The sequence below is a fragment of the Myotis nattereri genome, assembly GCF_964212035.1.
Source record: "Myotis nattereri genome assembly, chromosome: 1".
In the NCBI taxonomy this organism is placed as follows: domain Eukaryota; kingdom Metazoa; phylum Chordata; class Mammalia; order Chiroptera; family Vespertilionidae; genus Myotis; species Myotis nattereri.
In genome coordinates this window covers 188,312,769-188,332,433 of record NC_138075.1, presented here as the reverse complement: position 1 = coordinate 188,332,433, position 19,665 = coordinate 188,312,769, and the positions used below count along the sequence as shown (strand labels likewise).

The following is a 19,665-nucleotide window of genomic DNA, read 5'->3' as shown; positions in this document are numbered from 1 at the left end:
TTCTTGCTTTATCCTTGAGTTTGATATCTAAGAAATAAAGGTTAATATATGGATTAAAAAAAACATAAAGGCTAGCTAGAAGACATCAACATGTGTTTAGAGAAAAAGACAAAACACAATGGAAGAAAAATATTTACCAAAAGCCAGAAAACATGAATGAGAACAAATATATGAATATTGATAATATTTGGAAATATGTTAAATGTTGCAAGTTATATAGGGAATGTTCATCATTTTTTATTGTCCTTAAAACATTTTTAATGGACGTATTTGATTGGGGGGGAGGGGACAAAAAAATGTCCATTTCAACAAAAATGCAAGAAAACAGAACTTTTAACAGGAAGAAGCCAACTAATTACAACTTTAAAGCACTCTCTGAACTGGGATAGTATTTTAAAAAATAATCATTTAAATAAAATATTAAAATAGAATGTTAGAATTATAGTTACATATGTTATAATATAAAAAATACCATGTAATTTTAAAAATTATATTCTGTAAGTCACAACATTTAAAATTGTATTTGATGTAAATTTATAAACTTAAATATCTTAAGAATAACAAACAATAATAAAAATCTAAGTGTTCAGTTTATAAAAACATAAAATGAACAAAATGCTTGCTATTATTGTAATGATTATTTTGCAATATATATGAATATCAAATCATTACATTGTCCACCTGGAACTAATATGATGTTATGTTAATTATACCTCAATGGGGGAAAAAAAACACAACCTTACCAAATTTTACTGACTTCTTATGGCTTTTATTCATTATCTTTACTATGAAAGAGACAGTTAATTGTGGGGTTTGGAGCTTACGGCTATTGAGAAGATTCCTCATCTTCTTGCTGTCAATAGCTGAAATACACAAAGCATGAATTAGTTGTTAGGAGAATATGCTCCTATTGTCATGTAATTTTGTTCAAATGGGCACTATAAGAAATGCTTATTATCCAAAACATGTCTATTTCAAGAGGGCATGAGATTTTTTATAACCAAGTTATAAATATCCCTCTATTCTGATTTAATCCAAAATGTATAATTTGAATTTTTTAAAAAAGAGTATTTTGGTTTTGATTTTTGCTGAGAAATTAGAAAGTAAAGTTAGAAAATTAGTGAAGAATGGTAAAGTTCAATGTCCCCGATTGCTTTCTTTAGGAGCTCTAGTATAACTCTAGGAAACAATCTCCAATTCCTATCACAATTGGTGGGCACTATATCAGGTGCACTAGCCTATGTGTCTCAGTAGGCCTGGCGGTTGTGTTGAAAAGGCAGCTCAGGTAGCCAGAGGCATTACAGACCCCTCACTGTCCAATTTTCAGGGCCTGGTCTACAAAGGGTAGGAATTTACTTAATGTAGGTAGATGGCTTTCTCTAACTGAGGATTCTCCCTCATGGTGAATATGGTGGAAAGTTGTAACTCAGTGGCAAGCACTAGAGGCATGAAGCTCTCTCATATATAGCCAGTTCATGGATCCCACCATCTCTCCCACACTTTATACCTCCTTCTGGAATATCTTTTTTCCTTAAAAAGTATCTTAGTGTTCATTTAAGTTTAGTCATTAAATTTTTGGTGGTTAGGTGTTTGTTTTGTTTTGGCTATTTGTTAAAGAAAAAATAGAGAAGTAACTGATAAGTTGCTCAGGAGTGTTGACTTTTGCAAAAGAAGGATCTGAGTCCCAAATCCTACTAGAGGTTTCTTGGAAATTTCACTTCTCTCTATTTAACAATAGATATGAATATGGCAGAAAAAAATGTATGCAATAGAATTTTGGTTATTGAGTATGGTCATAGAATAGTTATTTTGATATTAAAACAACCTGTGTAATGAGAATTCAGTGTACATGACCAAGAAGTCTGAAAAAAAGTTTTAAATTGTAAAATGAGAAACCCTACAGTTTAACATCTCTTCTATGATAGATATTTTACTAAACCTATGATCATGCATTAAAGGTGATTATATTATCAGAAATTTAGATTTAGTTTCATATTGCCATTTAGAGTGTCCTGGAAAATACCATGTTTTATTTTGTATAAAATTTATTGATAATAAAGGTGGATGCCATGCTATTAATTATTTCTAATTACTTCTTTTTTAAAATATATTTTTTATTTATTTCAGAGAGGTATGGAGACAGAGAGAGAGAGAGAGAGAGAGAGAGAAAATCAATGATGAGAGAGAATCATTGATTGGCTGCCTCCTGCACACCCCCTACTGGGGATTGAGCCCACAACCCAGTCATATGCCCTTGACTGGAATCAAACCTGGGCCCTCAGTCTGTAGTCTGAAGCTCTATCCACTGAGCCAAACTGGCTAAGGCTCTAATTACTTCTTGAAAAAGTCATCATGAATGTGTGTGGGGATTCCATCTCAAAATGTATTTAAAGGAGTTTCTCAATTTCTAGCAACATAAAAATTAATTTTAGACTATCTGTTTCTTAAATTCATGGCTACTGGGAGGGGAAATACTTTCAGGTTCAAAGGGCAAGCCTTATTTTTTGGTATTAAATCAGAAGTAACTGAACTTGGAAATACTTAAGGAGATACAATGAACAGAGCTGGGATAACTATTATGTGAGACATATGCTAGAGTTTGGGGGAAGGATCTATATATTTAAAAGGCTAATATGCAAAGTGTCCCCTCAGGAGTTCGACTGGGAGACCGGGAGTTCAATCACTCACTATGACATGTGCTGACCACCATGGGATAGTGCAGAAAGAAGGAAGGCCCCAGCTGGCAGCCGGAAGGCCCTGATCAGCCCTGATCACTGGCCAAGCCTAGGGATCCTACACATGCATGAATTTTGTGCCCCAGGCCTCTAGTAAGAAAATAAAAAAACAAAGTCCCTGACATTGATGCTTATAATCTTATTTGAAACACATTATTTTATCTAATTACTAGAGGCCCAGTGCATGAAAATCATGCACTGGGGGAGGGTCCTTCAGCTCAGCATGCACCCTCTTACAGTCCAGGACCCTTCAGGGGATGTCCGCCTACTGGCTTAGGCCTGCTACCCCTGGGGATCGGGGCTAAGCCGGGAGTCAGACATCCCTCTCGCAGTCCAGGGCTCTTGCAGTCCAGGACCCTTCGCTCCTTACCACCCACCAGCAGCAGGGGAAGGAGAGGCTCCCACCACTGCTGCTGAACTCACCAGCCATGAGCCTGGCTTCTGGCTGAGCAGTGCTCCCCCTGTGGAAGCACACGGACCACCAGGGGACAGATCCTGAGTTGAAAATCTGGCCCCTGGTGGTCAGTGCACATCGTACCAACTGGTCGTTCTGCTGTTCAGTCGATTTGCATATTAGGGTTTTATTATATACTAGAGGCCTGGTGCACAAAAATTTGTGCACTCGGCGGGGGGGGGGGGGGGTCCCTCAGGCCAGCCTGTGCCCTCTCACAGTCTGGGACCCCTCAGGGGATAACCACCTTCTGGCTTAGGTCTGCTCCCTGGGGGATTGGGCCTAAGTTGGCAGTCAGACATCCCTCTGGCAGCCCGGGAGCCCTCAGGGAATTTCCACTTCCCTGCGGGGAGCAGGCCTAAGCTGCAGTCAGACATCCTTAGCCCTGCTGAGGAGGCGGGAGAGGCTCCCACCACCACTGCTGTACTGGTAGCCATCAGCCTGGCTTATGGCTGAGCAGAGCTCCCCTGTGGGAGTGCATTGGCCACCAGGGGGCAGCTCCTGCATTGAGCGTCTGCCCCCTGGTGGTCAGTGTGTGTCATAGTGAGCAGTCATTCCCAGTTGTTCTGCTGCTAGGGTCAATTTGCATATTATCCTTTTATTATATAGGAGTGCCTGGCCAGCCTGGGTGAGGGGCTGATGGCTGTTTGCAGGCTGGCCACAGCCCCTTCAGGGTGAGGGGTTCTGCTGGGGTGCCTGGCCAGTCTGGATGAGGGGCTGAGGGCCATTTTCAAGCTGGCTAGGCCCCATAGTGGAGACTCTCACTCTATGAAGGTGTGGCCATCTTGGGTGAGGAGCTGGTGGCTGTTTGCAGGCTGGCCACAGCCCCCAGCCACCCAAGCTCCCAGTGGAGGCTGGCTGGAAGCAGGTATCTGGGATTTATTTGTCTTCTATAATTGAAACTTTGTTGCCATGAGCCGAGGCCACAGCCGGCTCGGGGCAGGCCGGAAGCTTGGCTTCCTCCATTGCCCAGGCAACCAAGCTTCCTGCTTGCTCCAGTTCCGTGGCAGCCAACTGCCATCTTGGTTGGGTTAATTTGCATATAGTCGCTCTGATTTGCTGGTGGGTGTGGCTTAGGGCATAGGGAAGGTATGGTCAATTAGCATCTTTGACTTTTGTTAGTGTAGATAGGATGCATTGGCATAAAAAATAGAAATGCCTCTCAACTAGGATTCCAACTAACTTTGAGATAGTTTTAAGTTTCATACCCTTTTTTAACTTAATTTTCATCTACTTTTGGGGGAAAACAAAAACTACAACTTTCCTAAGTTTGTTCTGTAAGGCATTAATGAAGGTATAAATTTTAAACATTGTTTAAAATTGTGAGGTAAAGGACCTCTTCAGCCCAGCCAGTGCTGCTCAGTGGTTGAGTGTTGAGCCTCAATGGTTTGATTCCCCGCCAGGGCACATGCAGGCTTGATCCCCAGTAGTGGGCATGTGGGTGGTAGCAGATGAATGTTGTTTCTCTCTCATGGATGCTTCTATCTCTCTATCCTTTTCCTTCCCTTTCTCTCTAAAAATCAATAGAAACATTAAAAAGAACCTCTTCACAGTTCATGTCAAAAATTCTTCCTACAGGGGTTAACCTTCATAAAGATGTCAATTGCTTTGATACTACAGAAGCTAACCCCCAGAACTGGCCTTTGAAGACCTCTGGGAGTTAGTCCCATGTCTTACATCTTCCTTGAGTCTCAGTTGCTATAAAATGATAAAAATAATACCCACTCTTTTATACTTTTGAAAAGATCTAACATGATAATACAAATTAGAAACTATAGCAGAGGCCAAAATCAAATAAAAAACAAATATTTATAAAACTAAATTTTGCGTCATAGTAAATTTTTATTTTGTTTTATTCTACACTGATTATATATATATATATATATATATATATATATATATATATATATATATATATATATTCAGTGGTGAGTTCTTTAAATGAGAGAATACATTAACCTAAATTCTTATGAGAGGATTGCACGGGAAGGGAATCATAAAGATGGTAAAATGACTTACATATGAGTGTAAGTGATGGTTTGTTTATAGTCAAAGGCATCTCTTTTGTCTTCAGACTTTGATATAAAATCCTCTCAATTATTTTCCTTATGTACTCAGCACTACTAGTAGATGGGTATCGAAACATGAGCACCATAAGAATGTTCACACCATTTTCATCTGGACTAAAGAACAGAAAAGCATATAAATAAAGATAATAATAAAGCTAGCTTTCTAATCATTAATAACTTTTAGGTATTAAGATTCACAATAAATTTAAAGAACAGAATAGATATGTGTACATCAGATTTTTACATTATTTTTAAAAATACTGGGTAAGATACATAGCAGGAAAAAGATTGTTCTCTCCCTTTAACTCATAGTCTGGAGGGTTTGTGGAAGAAAGAGATGTTTATGAAATCATGCTTAAAATATACTTAAAGAATTTGCTTTTTATGGTATTTTGAGCCAAAATTGTAACCATCATTATTCTTCTTCAGTAGTGGTGTAGAAGAGAATGCTCTGTCTTCACTAAACCCAGCTGCCTTGTCTCTTGAACACAGATCTGGATTTCATTTCCTAGCCTCCCTTGCAGTTTATTGGAACTCTCTAGTAAATTCTAGACAATGGAATGTGGGCAGAAATGATGTGCCCCACCTCCAGGCCCAGCCCCTGAAAACCTCTCATACACTCTTCCATGCCTTCACTCTTTCTTTATCTGCCAACCAGAAGATCCAGGGGGCAATTCCACCATCCCCTCCAACACCCATATCCCCTGCTGCTGCTTCTGACTCTTTGAACTGAATCACTGAAATGAAATAAACCTTTATTGTGTTAAACCATTGGTATTTGGGGATGGGGGGGTCCAGCTGTTGGTCAGTTAATACAAGTTTGATAAGTAGATGATTAGAGGAAGCAGTTACAAAAGGAAATCTTTTGATAGGAGTTTCAAATATATTAACTTGTTAGGTATAGAAAGCCTCTGTTGCCTTTGAGAATGAATTTAATTGGAAATAAATAAAGAATAAAGGAAAGAAAGAAGAGAGAAGGAGGGGGGAAAGGAAGGAAGGAACAAATAAAGAGAGGAGGAGAAGAAAAGGAAAGGCATGAGCTCGTTAACCATATGTGGTTACTTTACCATCAAGAAGTAAAACAGACATGTTAAGTATTACAAATACATATATTTATATATCAATTGATATCCATAGAAAAATTAATAATTTTAATCAGAATGTATAGGAAAGCTATATTATTCTAATAAATGCCAAGCCTTCAGATATAATGTGAGCAGCACATTCAGGATGCATTCTAGTCATTTATTTTAGTCTCTGGCAACAAGTGTATGTTCAATTACTGATTATTGCCTTTCATCAGAGTATAGAAATGAAAGCATTAAAAATTTTTTAAAATAATAATGGAAATGCAATGGTGTTAAAGAAAATCCTTATTGCAAAGAAAGTCATAGGCTGATTGTTGGGTAGGCTTAAAATGAGGATAGTCAAAAAGAACTGGACTAAGTTCCACTGATCCCTCACTTAAGGAGCAGGGTATGTTGGCAGTACCATCCCCCCTCTTCCGGTATTTTTTTCTCTTGGAGAGTGTCTTTATTTTTAACCCAATAAGTGACATTGTCTCTTGTCATAAGGCACTCTACATCTTTCTACTGTGACTGGGAAGTGGCTGGGCAGTATCAGCTGGGCTACTCAGGATTCATGACATCTTTGTATCCCTGCAAAGAAGTGCTCAGGGGAGTTGAGCAATCGTGTTTGTTCAATGCTTCTTAATTACTGGGTTGAAGTTGCAAACCAAGTTTACCTACCTTATTTTGATAACATGAGATTTGATAAACCGACCTGCTCCAGAAGAACGTCGAAATATCCTAGACATCTGAGTAGAAATAATTTATAATGTATTAGTCTTAAGAAAACTGTTAATCCCTTTCTTATCCAGAGACTGGAGGGAATGACAATGATTTCAGTTTATTCTCAGACATGTGAACAGGCTATTCACAGTGATAAGACTAAACCAGGTTCTAATCCTTATAGAATTGAATAAGCTCAACAAAACTGTTCAATTTTGCTAAGTGTCTGTAGAATGGAATAACAGTGTCTACCTCAAAGAGTTGTTTTGAGGATTAAATGAAGTAATGTATATCTTGCATTTTACACCTTACCTGGCATATTGTAAACTATTGATAATGCTCATTTTAATTATTGTCAGATGAATTAAAACCTGTGCTATTCACTAAGGTAGCATCTTCACTTCTAAAAAAACCTACCATTAGTTATTCTCAAATATGGCATCTGGTCCCTTATTTGTTGGTTTCTTAAATGATTATCTCATTGCGACAGCCTTTGATGTAATGTGCAACAACACCTATTGTGTGACTCTGACGCCCTCACTTGTTAGTCATCTCTCCGTGGCAGGCAGGCTTTCACAACTGGTACTAGGTTTATAAGTAAGTTTCACCACACTCCACACTGTCAGCATTTTATTACTCAGTTTTTCTGGTCCGAACCATTGAAATATTTGGGATGTTCAGAGAACTGATTTCCTAAAAGGTTCTGATTCCCAAAAAAACTATTAAGGCACAGCCTGAGACAAAAACAAACAAACACTGAACTGAGAGTCAGAAATCACAGGTCCACATATGTTTACATAGGCCCACATCCATGGTAAACCTTGTCCCTTAATTACTATATCCTCTGGGAAGAGGGAATATTACCTTCTTCTCCATAAGGTTTTTCCCTCTCCCTGAATCCTCTAAACCAGTAACAATGCTCAGTAGATTTTACCTCCTAAACATTGATTCTACATCCTTTCCTTCAATCCTACTGGTATGGTCTGAAATCAGCCCCCTTGAAACTTGGGCCTTTGCAGCAGTCCCCTCTCTGGCACATTTATGTGGTTCTACTCTATTCTCTCTCCCCTCAGTCGTCCCCTACAATGCTAGCAAAGGGGATACCTCTAAAGTGCATATCTGAGTCTGTTATACTCCTGCTTCAAGCCCAATGTCTCCCTTCGTGTGAGCTCCATAATCCTGTCCTTTCGTTGGCCCCTGCCCTGTCCCTACCTCCAAAACCTGTTCTCTTATCTACTGAATGGCCTGTTCTTTCCTACACCCACTAAATGGGTTCATACCTCTATGACTCTACACATTCATTTCTGTCTTCCTACAATATACTTTTTTTTCCTCAGGAAATTTATTCAATTACAATTCTGTAATTCTTTAGAAACTCCAGTGACAACTAAGTTTTCTTTGACTTGCCCTCCTGAACCAAAGTGAACATTCCTTTGCTTGGGCCACCTCAGTATCTTGACATGATTCTATTACAGCAATTATCATGCCGGTTTGCAGGTGTGTCTTTCCTACTTGAGACTGTGAGCTGTGTGACGGCTGGGAGTTTGTCTGATTCATTTTTGTATCTCTAGCATTTGGCACATTGCTTAGCCCAAAATAAACACCCAATGCATGTCTGATGAATAAATCCATGAGTGAGTACGTGAGTAAATGAATGAAGAATCACCACTAAAGGGAAGAAGATAATAACACATGGTTTTGTTTCATCAGCAAATCATGTAAGTAGAAATCCATGGGAATCTAAAATAAGGTGGGAACCAAGAGACCCCAGTGGTGACCTTCACATGGATGGTCATTTCAGGATTTTGAATCAGTTCTGAATTATATCACTTATGATTTCACTAACTGCTCTCAGCCCATTTTATTCCACTTCTCAAGGAACAGGGAGAAAATCTGACTTTAATGTCTTTAGCATTTTATATAAAGGTCCTCTGAAATTTTGAACTGTGTATATAATGGCACTTTGGGAAATGATCAAGATTCATATCAGAGTATAAAAAATTACCAGGAATCTCTTCAAACTGCCCCAACCAGTTTTCTCAGTGGTCAGAGCATCAGCCCATGAACTGAAGGGTAGCAGTTTCGATTCCAGTTAAGGGCATATAACTCCGTTGCAGGCTCAATCCCTGGGTGGACCTTGTTGGGGTATGTGGGGGAGGCAACCAATCAATGTGTCTCTCTCATATTGATGTTTGTCTCTCCCTGTCTCTCCCCCTGCCTTCCACTCTCTCTAAAAATTAATGGGGGGAAAAAAATCCTCAGGTGAGGATTTAAAAAAAAAAAAAGAATCTCTTCAAACTAAAATGTGATATTATCAATATCATAGTCCCTTAAGGTGTCAATCTCTGTTTAAAAATGAATAGATTCTGATACATTTCAATATTGGTGTGACCATTAAGAACAGCTTGCATGTATTAACCCTCATACTACATAGTAGGCATGGGACTGATTCCTTTGTTCAAACCTCACACACCTTATGAGTAAAGTATTTTATTTATCCTCAACAGTCCCATTTTATAGATGAAGAAACTGAGGCTCAGAACACTTAAGATTACTTGTTCAAGATAGCATAGAAAGCAGTGATTCTGCATTATGCTGTCTACTTTAAACTAATATAATATTAAATGTCAACTATAATTGAAAAGTTAAAAAAATTAATGAAAAAATATACAAACAAAAAGTACATGTATGTGGAGTAATAGAAAAACAAGTATGTCTGAGGTTGTGACAGCCTAGTAGTTACGCACAGTATCAATTTCTGAAGCTGTCTCTTACTGGAAGGTAATTTTAGAAACATCATTTAGTGTCTTTGTGCCTAGGTCTCCTAACTTGTAAGAAGGGGATTTTATATATCTAGCAGTTACCTCCTAAAGTGGTTGTCAACTTAGAAAGCATGAGGAATAGCAACAACAAAAAGTAGTGCTTCTGGCACATGAACCCAGGAAATCTGGCTCTAGCTTTTGTATTCTCAAGTCCATTATGTGACATAAACAACCCTGAGTTACTTCCATACTTGACAACAGGTGTTACGGTAGGTGGGGGTAGAGAGGCCCGGGCAGCAAACCTTTAAAGGAGACCTCAGTACATTTTTTATTTCCTGACTCTAAATCTCATAAAAGATTTCCTCTTGGGAGGTTTCTCCTTCCTGCTTCTGAGATTAGCAAGGCTAAGGGAACTGCTGCTCTCCAGATACTTATTATTGTAAGCAATTTCTGGAGATGTTTAATTTTTACATTTTTACATGTTTACATTTTTCTTATAAGAACTCACTAATATTAATTGTATTTTTCCCTTTCTATGGTGCAAATCATAAAGAACAAATGATTTTATTTGAAATCATTCTATTTTAAAACAAGAGTGTGTGAGCTCATGGTAGAATAGAAAAGTTCTCCTTAAAATCAGATACTAATTGTAGTCCTTGGTTTGAACTCTAGCATTAAAAAGCAGTACAACATGTTTGAAACAATAGTGTGGCTCTGACTAATAGTACACTCAATTACTGTCTCCAGCAAGACTGAGCTTGCGGCTTCCCCTCTGGCTGGGAACTACATGCAGATTAAGTCCTCATGGACGATCACTAGTTACTGGATGCCAACTAGGGAATCCCTTTCCAGATCCACCTATGAAAATAAGTCAGGCAGATTTTGAATATTTCCTGTTACTGTCATGGAAACATGTACCACCAGAGGGCAAACACAACAAGGGCATTCATTCTGTTTCCCTTTCTTCTCCACGAGAGCTTTCTGCCAGCTCAAAGGGATTTTTCCTCCCTCTGAACTAAAATCCCGATCATTTGGGTCAAATATTTGACAATTATATTCTGCACTGTGGCAACTCTCATACCATCATATCATCTTCTTAGCTCTCATATTACCTAAACTTTTAGTTTGTATTGTTTCCGTACACAAACTTCCATACATAAACCATATTATAAATTCCAATTAGGAAGGAACTGTAATATACAGACCTTGGTATTCTTCGTAGCCTTGCACAAAGTAAGTGAACAATAACATTTTCATTAATTGATGAATTCTCCAACCATGATTAATCAAACAACAGTGTGATTATTGGTCAATTAATTTTTTTCATTAGATTCCACAAATAAGTGAGATCATGTGACTTGTCTTTCTCAGTTTGGCTTATTTCACTTAGCATAATATTTTCCAGGTCCATCCGTGTTGTCCCGAAGGGTAAGAGATCCCTCTTTGTTTTTACAGCTGCATAGTATTCCATAGTGTTAAATGTCTCACAGTTTTTTTATCCATTCATCTACGGATGGGTACATGGGCTGTTTCCAAATCTTAGCTATTCTAAGTAATGCTGCTATGATGCACAATACTTTGTTTTAAAAAATTTTTAAACCTGAGGACATTGTTTGAGCCTCTGAGTCCAGCCATGTCCAAAGCCAAATGAATCTCTAGATTTTCCCAACAGTCCCTTCCTTCCTTCCTTCCTTCCTTCCTTCCTTCCTTCCTTCCTTCCTTCCTTCCTTTCTTCCTCCTCTCTTCCTTCCCTTCCTTTCACCCTCCCTCTTTCCTTTCCTCTCTCCTCCACTTTCTTCCCTCCCTCCCTACCTACTTCTCTCTTTCATTCTTTTTTTCTTTGACTCCTTAATTGGGTTTCTGTTATTTTCTACCAAAAGTGTTCCACTTATCATGGGAAACAATGAGGTCATTTATGGGGCACCAGAAGAAAGACAAGCAAAGGAAGAATCCTGCCTCAGATGACTTGGAGGCATACGTCAATGGAACCTTTACTGTCTATGATCAAGTATGAACAAAAATGTTTTCCTCTTAATACATTCCTTAAGAATAAGATTACTTAAATGGTGATGAACTGTTACAAAAGAGGAACTGTGGCAAATATTTGTCCCCTCCCCAAACTTTTGGACAGACGTGCCCCAGCTTCTATAGGTCTTGATTGATAACAGCTCACACCTATATTTCTCCTGAAGACTACCCTTATCTGACCTGAGCACATTTCTCAGTGATGGCGAGTAGCTTATGCTTACTTCCCTGGGCAGCCCTTGTTGTCATAACACAAACAGCCCAGCCCTCTTATCTATGGGCAGAACCACCACTGTGCTGTAATTTAGGTTTAAGATCTCCTCAGAAATCAGGCTGAGGCTGCACTTCTCAAACCGCATCTTTGTCTAGCTTCTGACTTTGTCCTTTTCTGTTGCCCTCGCACACTTACAAGATTTTTCTGAAAGCTTTTGGCTAATTAATTATAGAACCAAGAATCTTCATCACACACTGTGCTTTTGAGATCCCACCTCTACAGGGATCATAAGCTGGAGCTGGAGAATGCTCTGCTATCCATCTGTCTCAATGCGCCCATTGTTTAGAAGGTCAGCGACCACACGTTTTCAATTTCCAGATGAGAGCTTTAGCTTGTAACCAGGAAAAAAATGTAATGAACTTAAATGGAAAACTGTTTTTAGAGATAATATTATGTATCTCCAGAGATGTTTATATATTATATTACTTCTTTAAAAAGAGGAAAAAAAGGAGATAGAAAGAGAAAAACTGTTTAAAGATTCAAGCTTAGTTGTTGCAGTTTTAGAACATACAGAGCGCCAAAAAAAGGTTCTAATAGGAAGCTATTTTTTAATCCCGACCTGAGGATATGTTTAGAACAAGGAAGAGAGAGAGGGAAGGAGGGAGGGAGGAGAGAGAGAGAGAGAGAGAGAGAGAGAGAGAGAGAGAGATCGACGTGAGAGCAAAACATCCATCTATTGCTTCCCATATGTGCCCTTACATGGGATTGAACCCTAAACCTAGGTAAACCTCATGGGAAGCTATTTTTAATTCATAAGGTTAGAAAGGTGTACAGCCAACATTAGTAGTCTTTCCATATTGAATATTCTGCACAGTAAGTGGAAGTCATCCTTCTATCCAATGATAATAATTATCATTTATAGATTAGCTTTTTAGATTATTCTGAGCATTGATTTCCAAAATGAAGCCAATTTTTCATGGAGGGTATGGAAAATATCAGAACTTCTACTTTTATTTTACTTTTATATAAACAAACAAGTTTTTAGAGAACTGGCCTTAATAATACCAGGAGTGCACCAACTACCTGATGTTCTCAAGGAGAATGTAGAAATCACTTTGGGGGCTGGAGTGGAAGGGGTTAGGGGTGAAAAGGAGGTGCGAAATGGGTGAAAGTTGTCAAATGGTACAAACTTCCATTTATAAAATAAATAAGTTATGGGGATGTAATTCATAGCATGGGGACTATAGGTAATAATACTATGTTGTATAGTAAGTTTTCACTTGACATTTTTGATAGGTCTTGTGATTTTAAGGAAAATCAATTTTACCATAGGCTAATTGATATAAATAAGAGTTAAGTTCCTGTGGCATCTCATCAACCTTATAATAAACCAACATTATTGAAGGACCATCTCTATAATTTGAAAGTTGCCAAGAGAGTAGATCGTAAAAATTCTCATCATGATTTAAAAGAAAAAAATTATAACTATGTGTGAAGTTAAGCAGGCTTATGGTGGTAATCATTTCACAATAAACACAAATATCAAATCATTATGTTGTAATAATTTGATATTTGTGTTTAACATAGTATAAACATAATTCTGAATAAACCCACCAACCAATGAAGTGAAAATTGTGGCAACATAATTGTAAAAAACACTATTATGTTACATGCAAACAGTAAATAGCTATGGAAAGGAAAATACTACTTACTGATTTTTAACATTTAAAATCAAATTATCTAAAGATAAATGAATAAAATGCTAACACTTTCCACCATTGCTAATAATTCAGAAAAATATGAGAACAGTGGAAGTATTGGAGGGCTAAATACTCATCTTTTAATTAAGAGATAGTGCTTAGCCCAGCTGACTTGGCTCAGTGGTTGAGCATCGACCTATGAGCCTGGAGGTCATGGTTCATTGGAATGGGACCATTCCAGGGGTCAGGGCACATGCCTGGGTTGTGGGCTCAATCCCCAGTGTGGAGTGTGCAGAAGACAGCCAATCAATGATTCTCTCCCATCATTGATGTTTCTATCTCTCTTTTCCCCTCTCCCTTCCTCTCTGAAATCAATTAATATATATATATTTTAATAGATAGTGTCGCCTGGCTGGCGTGGCTCCATGGTTGAAGGTCCACCTATGAACCAGGAGGTCATGGTTCCATTCCCAGCCAATCGATGATTCTCTTTCATCATTGATATTTCTATCTCTCTCTCCATCTTCTTTCCTCTCTAAAATCAATAAAAACATATATTTTAAGAGATAGTATCTCTAGCCAATCATAGACACATTACGTCTTTTTCCCTAATAGGTTTCAAAAGCTAAAAGGGCAAAAATACTGATTTTCTAACAAATCTGTGGTCTCCACAGACATGCTTTTCATGAGAGCAAAAGTGGAACACTATTCTATTTGACTTCCTACTATGAAGGTAAAAATTTATCTTATCTTATATATTTTTTAAAAATATAAATGCCTTGATAAATGCATGTTTTCAAAGACAAGCAAAATATTTGAGGGGCATTATTAATTTTGAGATCAAGAATTAAAGACACACATCCTTGTATGTGATAATTTACATACATTTAAAAGCAAAATAAACAAAATTATAAGGCCAATATGACCACCCTAATTCTCATGTTAAAAAAAATGATAAAGGAAAATGAATTAAGAAATAAAATAAAGTTAAAAATTGGGAAAACATCTGCCTCAACCAACAATCTCCTCAGGTCTTAATTTGTTGCCTCTCTAACTACATAACTGTAATAGTACGGAATATTATTTTAAATATTTTGTATTCATTAAGTTATTTAATCTTCTTAACCATATAACCTAGATACTATATTATCCTCATTTCACAGAAAAAGATATTGAAACATGGAGACGCAAAATTACTACAATAACCACATTCAAAGTGAGACAGAAAAACACATTTATAAAGTTTAAAATTTTTCTATTTAGCTTACCATTCTCTCGATCTGATGACTCCTTTGTGTAAACTCTTTTGAGGTTTTTATTCCATAATTTTCTCTATATTTTACATTTGTGACTTGAAAAGAGGCAAGGTAATAAAATGACTTATCATCTGAAAGGTAAAAATAAACAACAAAAATCACTGCTTAAGTATCATCAGTTTCTTATCTCCAGTCCCCAGCCATTATGATGAGCAACAAAAAAGTTAGAGATATTAATTGTCCAGCACTTAGTATTTAATTAGTAATACAGAAACTATATTTTAAAGGAAGACTCAAGAATTTATGGACTTGAGAGAGAAAACATGGCCCCTGACCTTCAGGTGCTGGCCCACTACTACCACCTAAGCCTTGGTATCATCCTCTTGAACATAAACAATTTCATAGCACATCAACATTACACAAGGCCACTCTTGGCCGTATAGACAATGACAAAAACACGACCATTCCACAGGTATGTTGAGCTCACACAAAAACACTCTCCAAACAAGACAGAACATCTCTCTATCCTGGCTATTATAAGTGACTGACAATTATAACTTTAAGCCTTACTTCATTACTTTTGCCTTCTAGATAAGATGTACTAAGTTATGAAATCACAGCATTAGTCCAACATTCTGACAGCATCCAATCTAGAGAACCCCCCTCAAAATTAGTTACAAATCACAATCTTATCATCTCTAACAGTGTCTGACTGACCCGTCCCATGGTTTCCATGGCATGTGCTTTCCTTCCCTGAACATGCAATAAACCCACTACAGATGTGTTCCTGGTAGTCCCTGGTTGGTGGACATTGGCAGACCATTCATATTTTAAAAGTCACTGTATTATTTTATAATCTTTATTTTTAAAATTATTATATATCAGAGAGTAAATAATTGGTTAGAATTATATACAGTGAAAGCTGAAATCCTTAGGATAAAAATAACTCCATCAAATACACTTTAATCCTGGTGATGTAAATTTTATCATTAAGCCTGCACAAATCCTTACTTTTGTTTCAATTATTTCACATATTTTATTTTTTTACTGTTCTTCCTTATTTCTACTCTTTAAAATTACTATTTTAATATTCTTTTTTCTTCTTGGTGTTTTCTTGGTTACTGCAATATGGTTTCCTTCACTGACTTCGTTTTGATTTCCTTATGCTATAAAAATATGTAAATTACTTTTTGAATGTGTGTGTCATTTTAGATACCTCTATTTTATCCCCTTCCACTTGCTTATCCTTTGTCATAGACTTTCTTCTTTGTTTTAAAAAATTTCTATCTATAATCAGGCAACTCACAATGACCTGCATGGAAGGTCCATGTCATGGATTTATCAAAATCTTAAGTATTAACCTCTATAATGGTTTCCTATTGCTGTGCTATAACAAGTTTGCACAAATTCAGTGGCTTAGAAGAACACAAATTTATTCTCTTACAGTTTTGGAAGTCAAAAGTCTGCAGTGAGTTTTACAGGGAGGGCTAAGATCAACGTGCTGGCAGAGCCGGTTCCTTCGGGACCTTCTAAGGGGAGGGGAATCTTTTTTCCCCCCTTTGTCCACTTTTAGAGGTTATCCTCATTCCTTGGCTTGTGATCACACATCATATTGTCTCCTTCTCCCCCAGCTTTTTTTTTTTTTTTGTCACATGGCCTTCTTCTTTCTTTGACCTTCTTGACACTTTCTTATCAAATATTTTGGTTACATTTATGGCTCATCTGGAAAATCCGGAATAACCGCTCTCTCTCAGAATTCTCAGTGTAATCACATCCGCAAAGTCCCTTTTGCTATATAAGGTAGATCCGCATGTTGTAAGGATTAAGACATGGATGCCTTATGAGAGGGGCATTGTTCAGCCTCCCACAACCTCTTTGATATTTTGTAAATGCTTTTTTTGCTATTATTTTTATTATCTCCTCAATTTTTCTTTTTTGAAGACCTGCCATATTAGGGATGGAGGGCATATTAAAAACAAAACTAGTTCACTGTATTTTAACTCAAAGAAGATATTAACAACAAAGACGCAATTGATGGGGTAACTTGGTTTCTCCTTTTATTTTATGAGAGTCTAAGAAATGGATATTATCAATCCCCCAATAAAGTGGGTAAGAAATCAAGCTGGACATGTTGAATAATGTTCGTCTCTTTCTAGGAGGTTTTTTTAAGTATGGTTTTATTGTAAGTCATATACTTCTGTAAAATTTTAGACAAAGTCTCAGTCACATGTGATTATAAATACACGTATCAAATCAATCTTAGTCAATTGTCATTTGGCTTACCTGTGTTATTAACTATCTATTTGTGCACATAATGTGAAATTATTCCTAAATTTTCTGTCCTTTCTCCAATCATGAAACAATCTCCTTTTCCTTCAAAAATAATGTTTGATCTTTAAGCCTTTACAAATATTTTTTAGTAACTTTCCTCATATCATCAGCTCTTCTTGGGGCAACTCAAGGTATTGATTTTGAGAAAAGTATATTAAACTCAGCACATGATGTGATTTATCTTTATTCTGAGGATAATATTTCATTCTTTCTCTTTTTAAATATGTATTTCTTTGACATGTGTCTATCTATATTGCAAGCTTCACTGGTTGGAAATATGTAAGACTGAACTCAATACTGGAGCAAACTATAATTTAACATCAGTAAAACATTAGTAATTAAAATGTTAATGTCATGCAAATGACATTTTTTATACAACAGAGAATTTTAAGATATTCAGTCATGGAGCACTTAGGCAATAGAAATGTGACCTGGATACTTACCCTCAACAACGTAATGACTAACAATGCCAATCGTAATTCCTATGATTGCTACAATTACCAATGTGAAAAGAGCTAGGCGAATAGGGTCCCAAAATTGCTGTCTTCTTTGAAATTCAACTGGAGGGTAATTATCAGCTTTTGAAAATTGAGCTGGTCTGTGATAATGGAAAGGAATAAACAGTAAGACAAAAAATAATCATTATGGCTTTACTCTATGTTCACTTACTTTATTACTCTACAGAAATAGTTTATACTGCTAAATAACAATAGGATGCTTAGATATTGAAAAGAACACAAGATTTTAATTTGTATATCCTCCCCCAACATCCCATTCACAATGTAAGTTTTACTTAAAGCTCAACTGGGAATATATTTCCACTGCATTCTATCTGACGTTTTGGCACTAGAAACAAAAATACATAAAATAAGCCTTTTGCCCTCAAATATTTTATGGTCTCCTAAAGTATGTCCACAATTGCAAGTCTTTTCCAGCACTGCTGTGCTTGAAAGAGGATATGGTAAAGAGGTGGGCTGGACCAGATCCTGGGCAATATCATAACCCAGAAGGAAGAGCTTGAAATTGATTCTGCAGGAGATGGTAGTCAATAAAGGTTTTAATCAGACTGAGAATTTAGAAAAATCACAGAGATATGAATGAGGATGGGAATTAGAGCCAAAGGGCAGATAGGAAGACAGGTTTAGAGGTAATTTAGAAGGTCCAGGAGAGAGATGGTGAGGGCCTGAACTAAGGCTGAGACAGTCGGGTGGGGAAGAGAGATTTAGTTCCAATTCTTGAGATTTGTTGACTGTTGACTAGCTATGTGATAAGAAAAGGGTTAATGGCTCCAGTGTTTCAATGTCCAGGTAAATGATTGTGCCTCTAAGCAAGATGAGGAAGATTCAATGAACAAAAGGTTTCCAATGTGGCATCAATGTTGTTATTAATGAGCAATGTGGTGTCCTTACCCTTGAGTCTGAGCCAAATGCAAAGTATCCATTTTATGTCCTTTGTCCTTGACTCTACTCTAGTTGTGTCTCTGACACCTGTTTGCATGACTCTAATAATAAAGTAACTGTTAAGGCTACAACCACACACTCAGAAAAAATAAAAATGTTTCTTATGTCCCCATGTACAATATCTTCCTTCTCACCTAAGTGGTATATGTTACCATTTCCAAAATATATTTAGTATGTAAATATTTTGATTGCTGCAATATTTTAAATTCTCACTTCTTTTTTCCTAAGTTTTATTAATTTGATTGCTTTACTGTGAGCCTTCAAGAAGCAAAAAATGACAAAAATAAAATTCTGTCAAATATATGGGTGATAATCATATATTACCTCATGTTAACTCTGCATCAGAGTAAAAAAAAGATTTTACCATGGTCATATTTGATTTTAAAATGAGTTTTATCTGCCGATCAGCTATTCTCAGTTTGATATACTAAAATGTTGACTTTTTTTTCATGTGGAAGTTGAAATAAGTTTTACCAAGTATTCACTTCAGTGTTTTAAAGTAGAGTTGGCGGGAGGAGTATGCAGATAGCAGCCAACTGCAAAGGAAGTATAGTTTACCTTAAATGAATAAAAATTCAAGGCAGTCCTAAGTGTGCAATAAACTTTTATAAGTTGATTATAATAATATATATTTTAAATGTGCAACTGGTTCAAATTCTGAAAATTCCTCTCTTCTATAAAATGAGTAATAGAAACCTTTCATGGCTTTGTTAGGATTCAAATAGTACAAGTAAATAACACAAGTAAATAATCAGAAGATTGTTTATTTCCTTCACTGAAGCTATGGCTTTGTTTTGCTCTATTCTGTTTGGTTTTGGGTCTTGCCTTTAAATAGAATTATTCACAACAAATTGGTAGTTACAAAAGAGTCA

At 36.9% G+C, this 19,665-nt stretch overlaps 1 protein-coding gene across 1 annotated transcript in view; it reads right to left on the bottom strand.

The window, feature by feature from the left end:
- Window positions 1-19,122, bottom strand: part of LOC308535315 (transmembrane protease serine 11F-like) — a gene marked incomplete at both ends in the record, with an annotated part of 34,253 nt that extends 15,131 nt beyond the window's left edge. Inside the window, 6 exons of the mRNA XM_081114157.1 lie at window positions 825-863; window positions 5,206-5,369; window positions 7,004-7,071; window positions 15,015-15,133; window positions 17,777-17,931; window positions 19,118-19,122. Coding sequence (XP_080970283.1) covers window positions 825-863; window positions 5,206-5,369; window positions 7,004-7,071; window positions 15,015-15,133; window positions 17,777-17,931; window positions 19,118-19,122 — 550 coding nt within the window. The remainder of the gene's footprint in view (window positions 1-824; window positions 864-5,205; window positions 5,370-7,003; window positions 7,072-15,014; window positions 15,134-17,776; window positions 17,932-19,117) is intronic.
- Window positions 19,123-19,665: the final 543 nt, after the last annotated feature.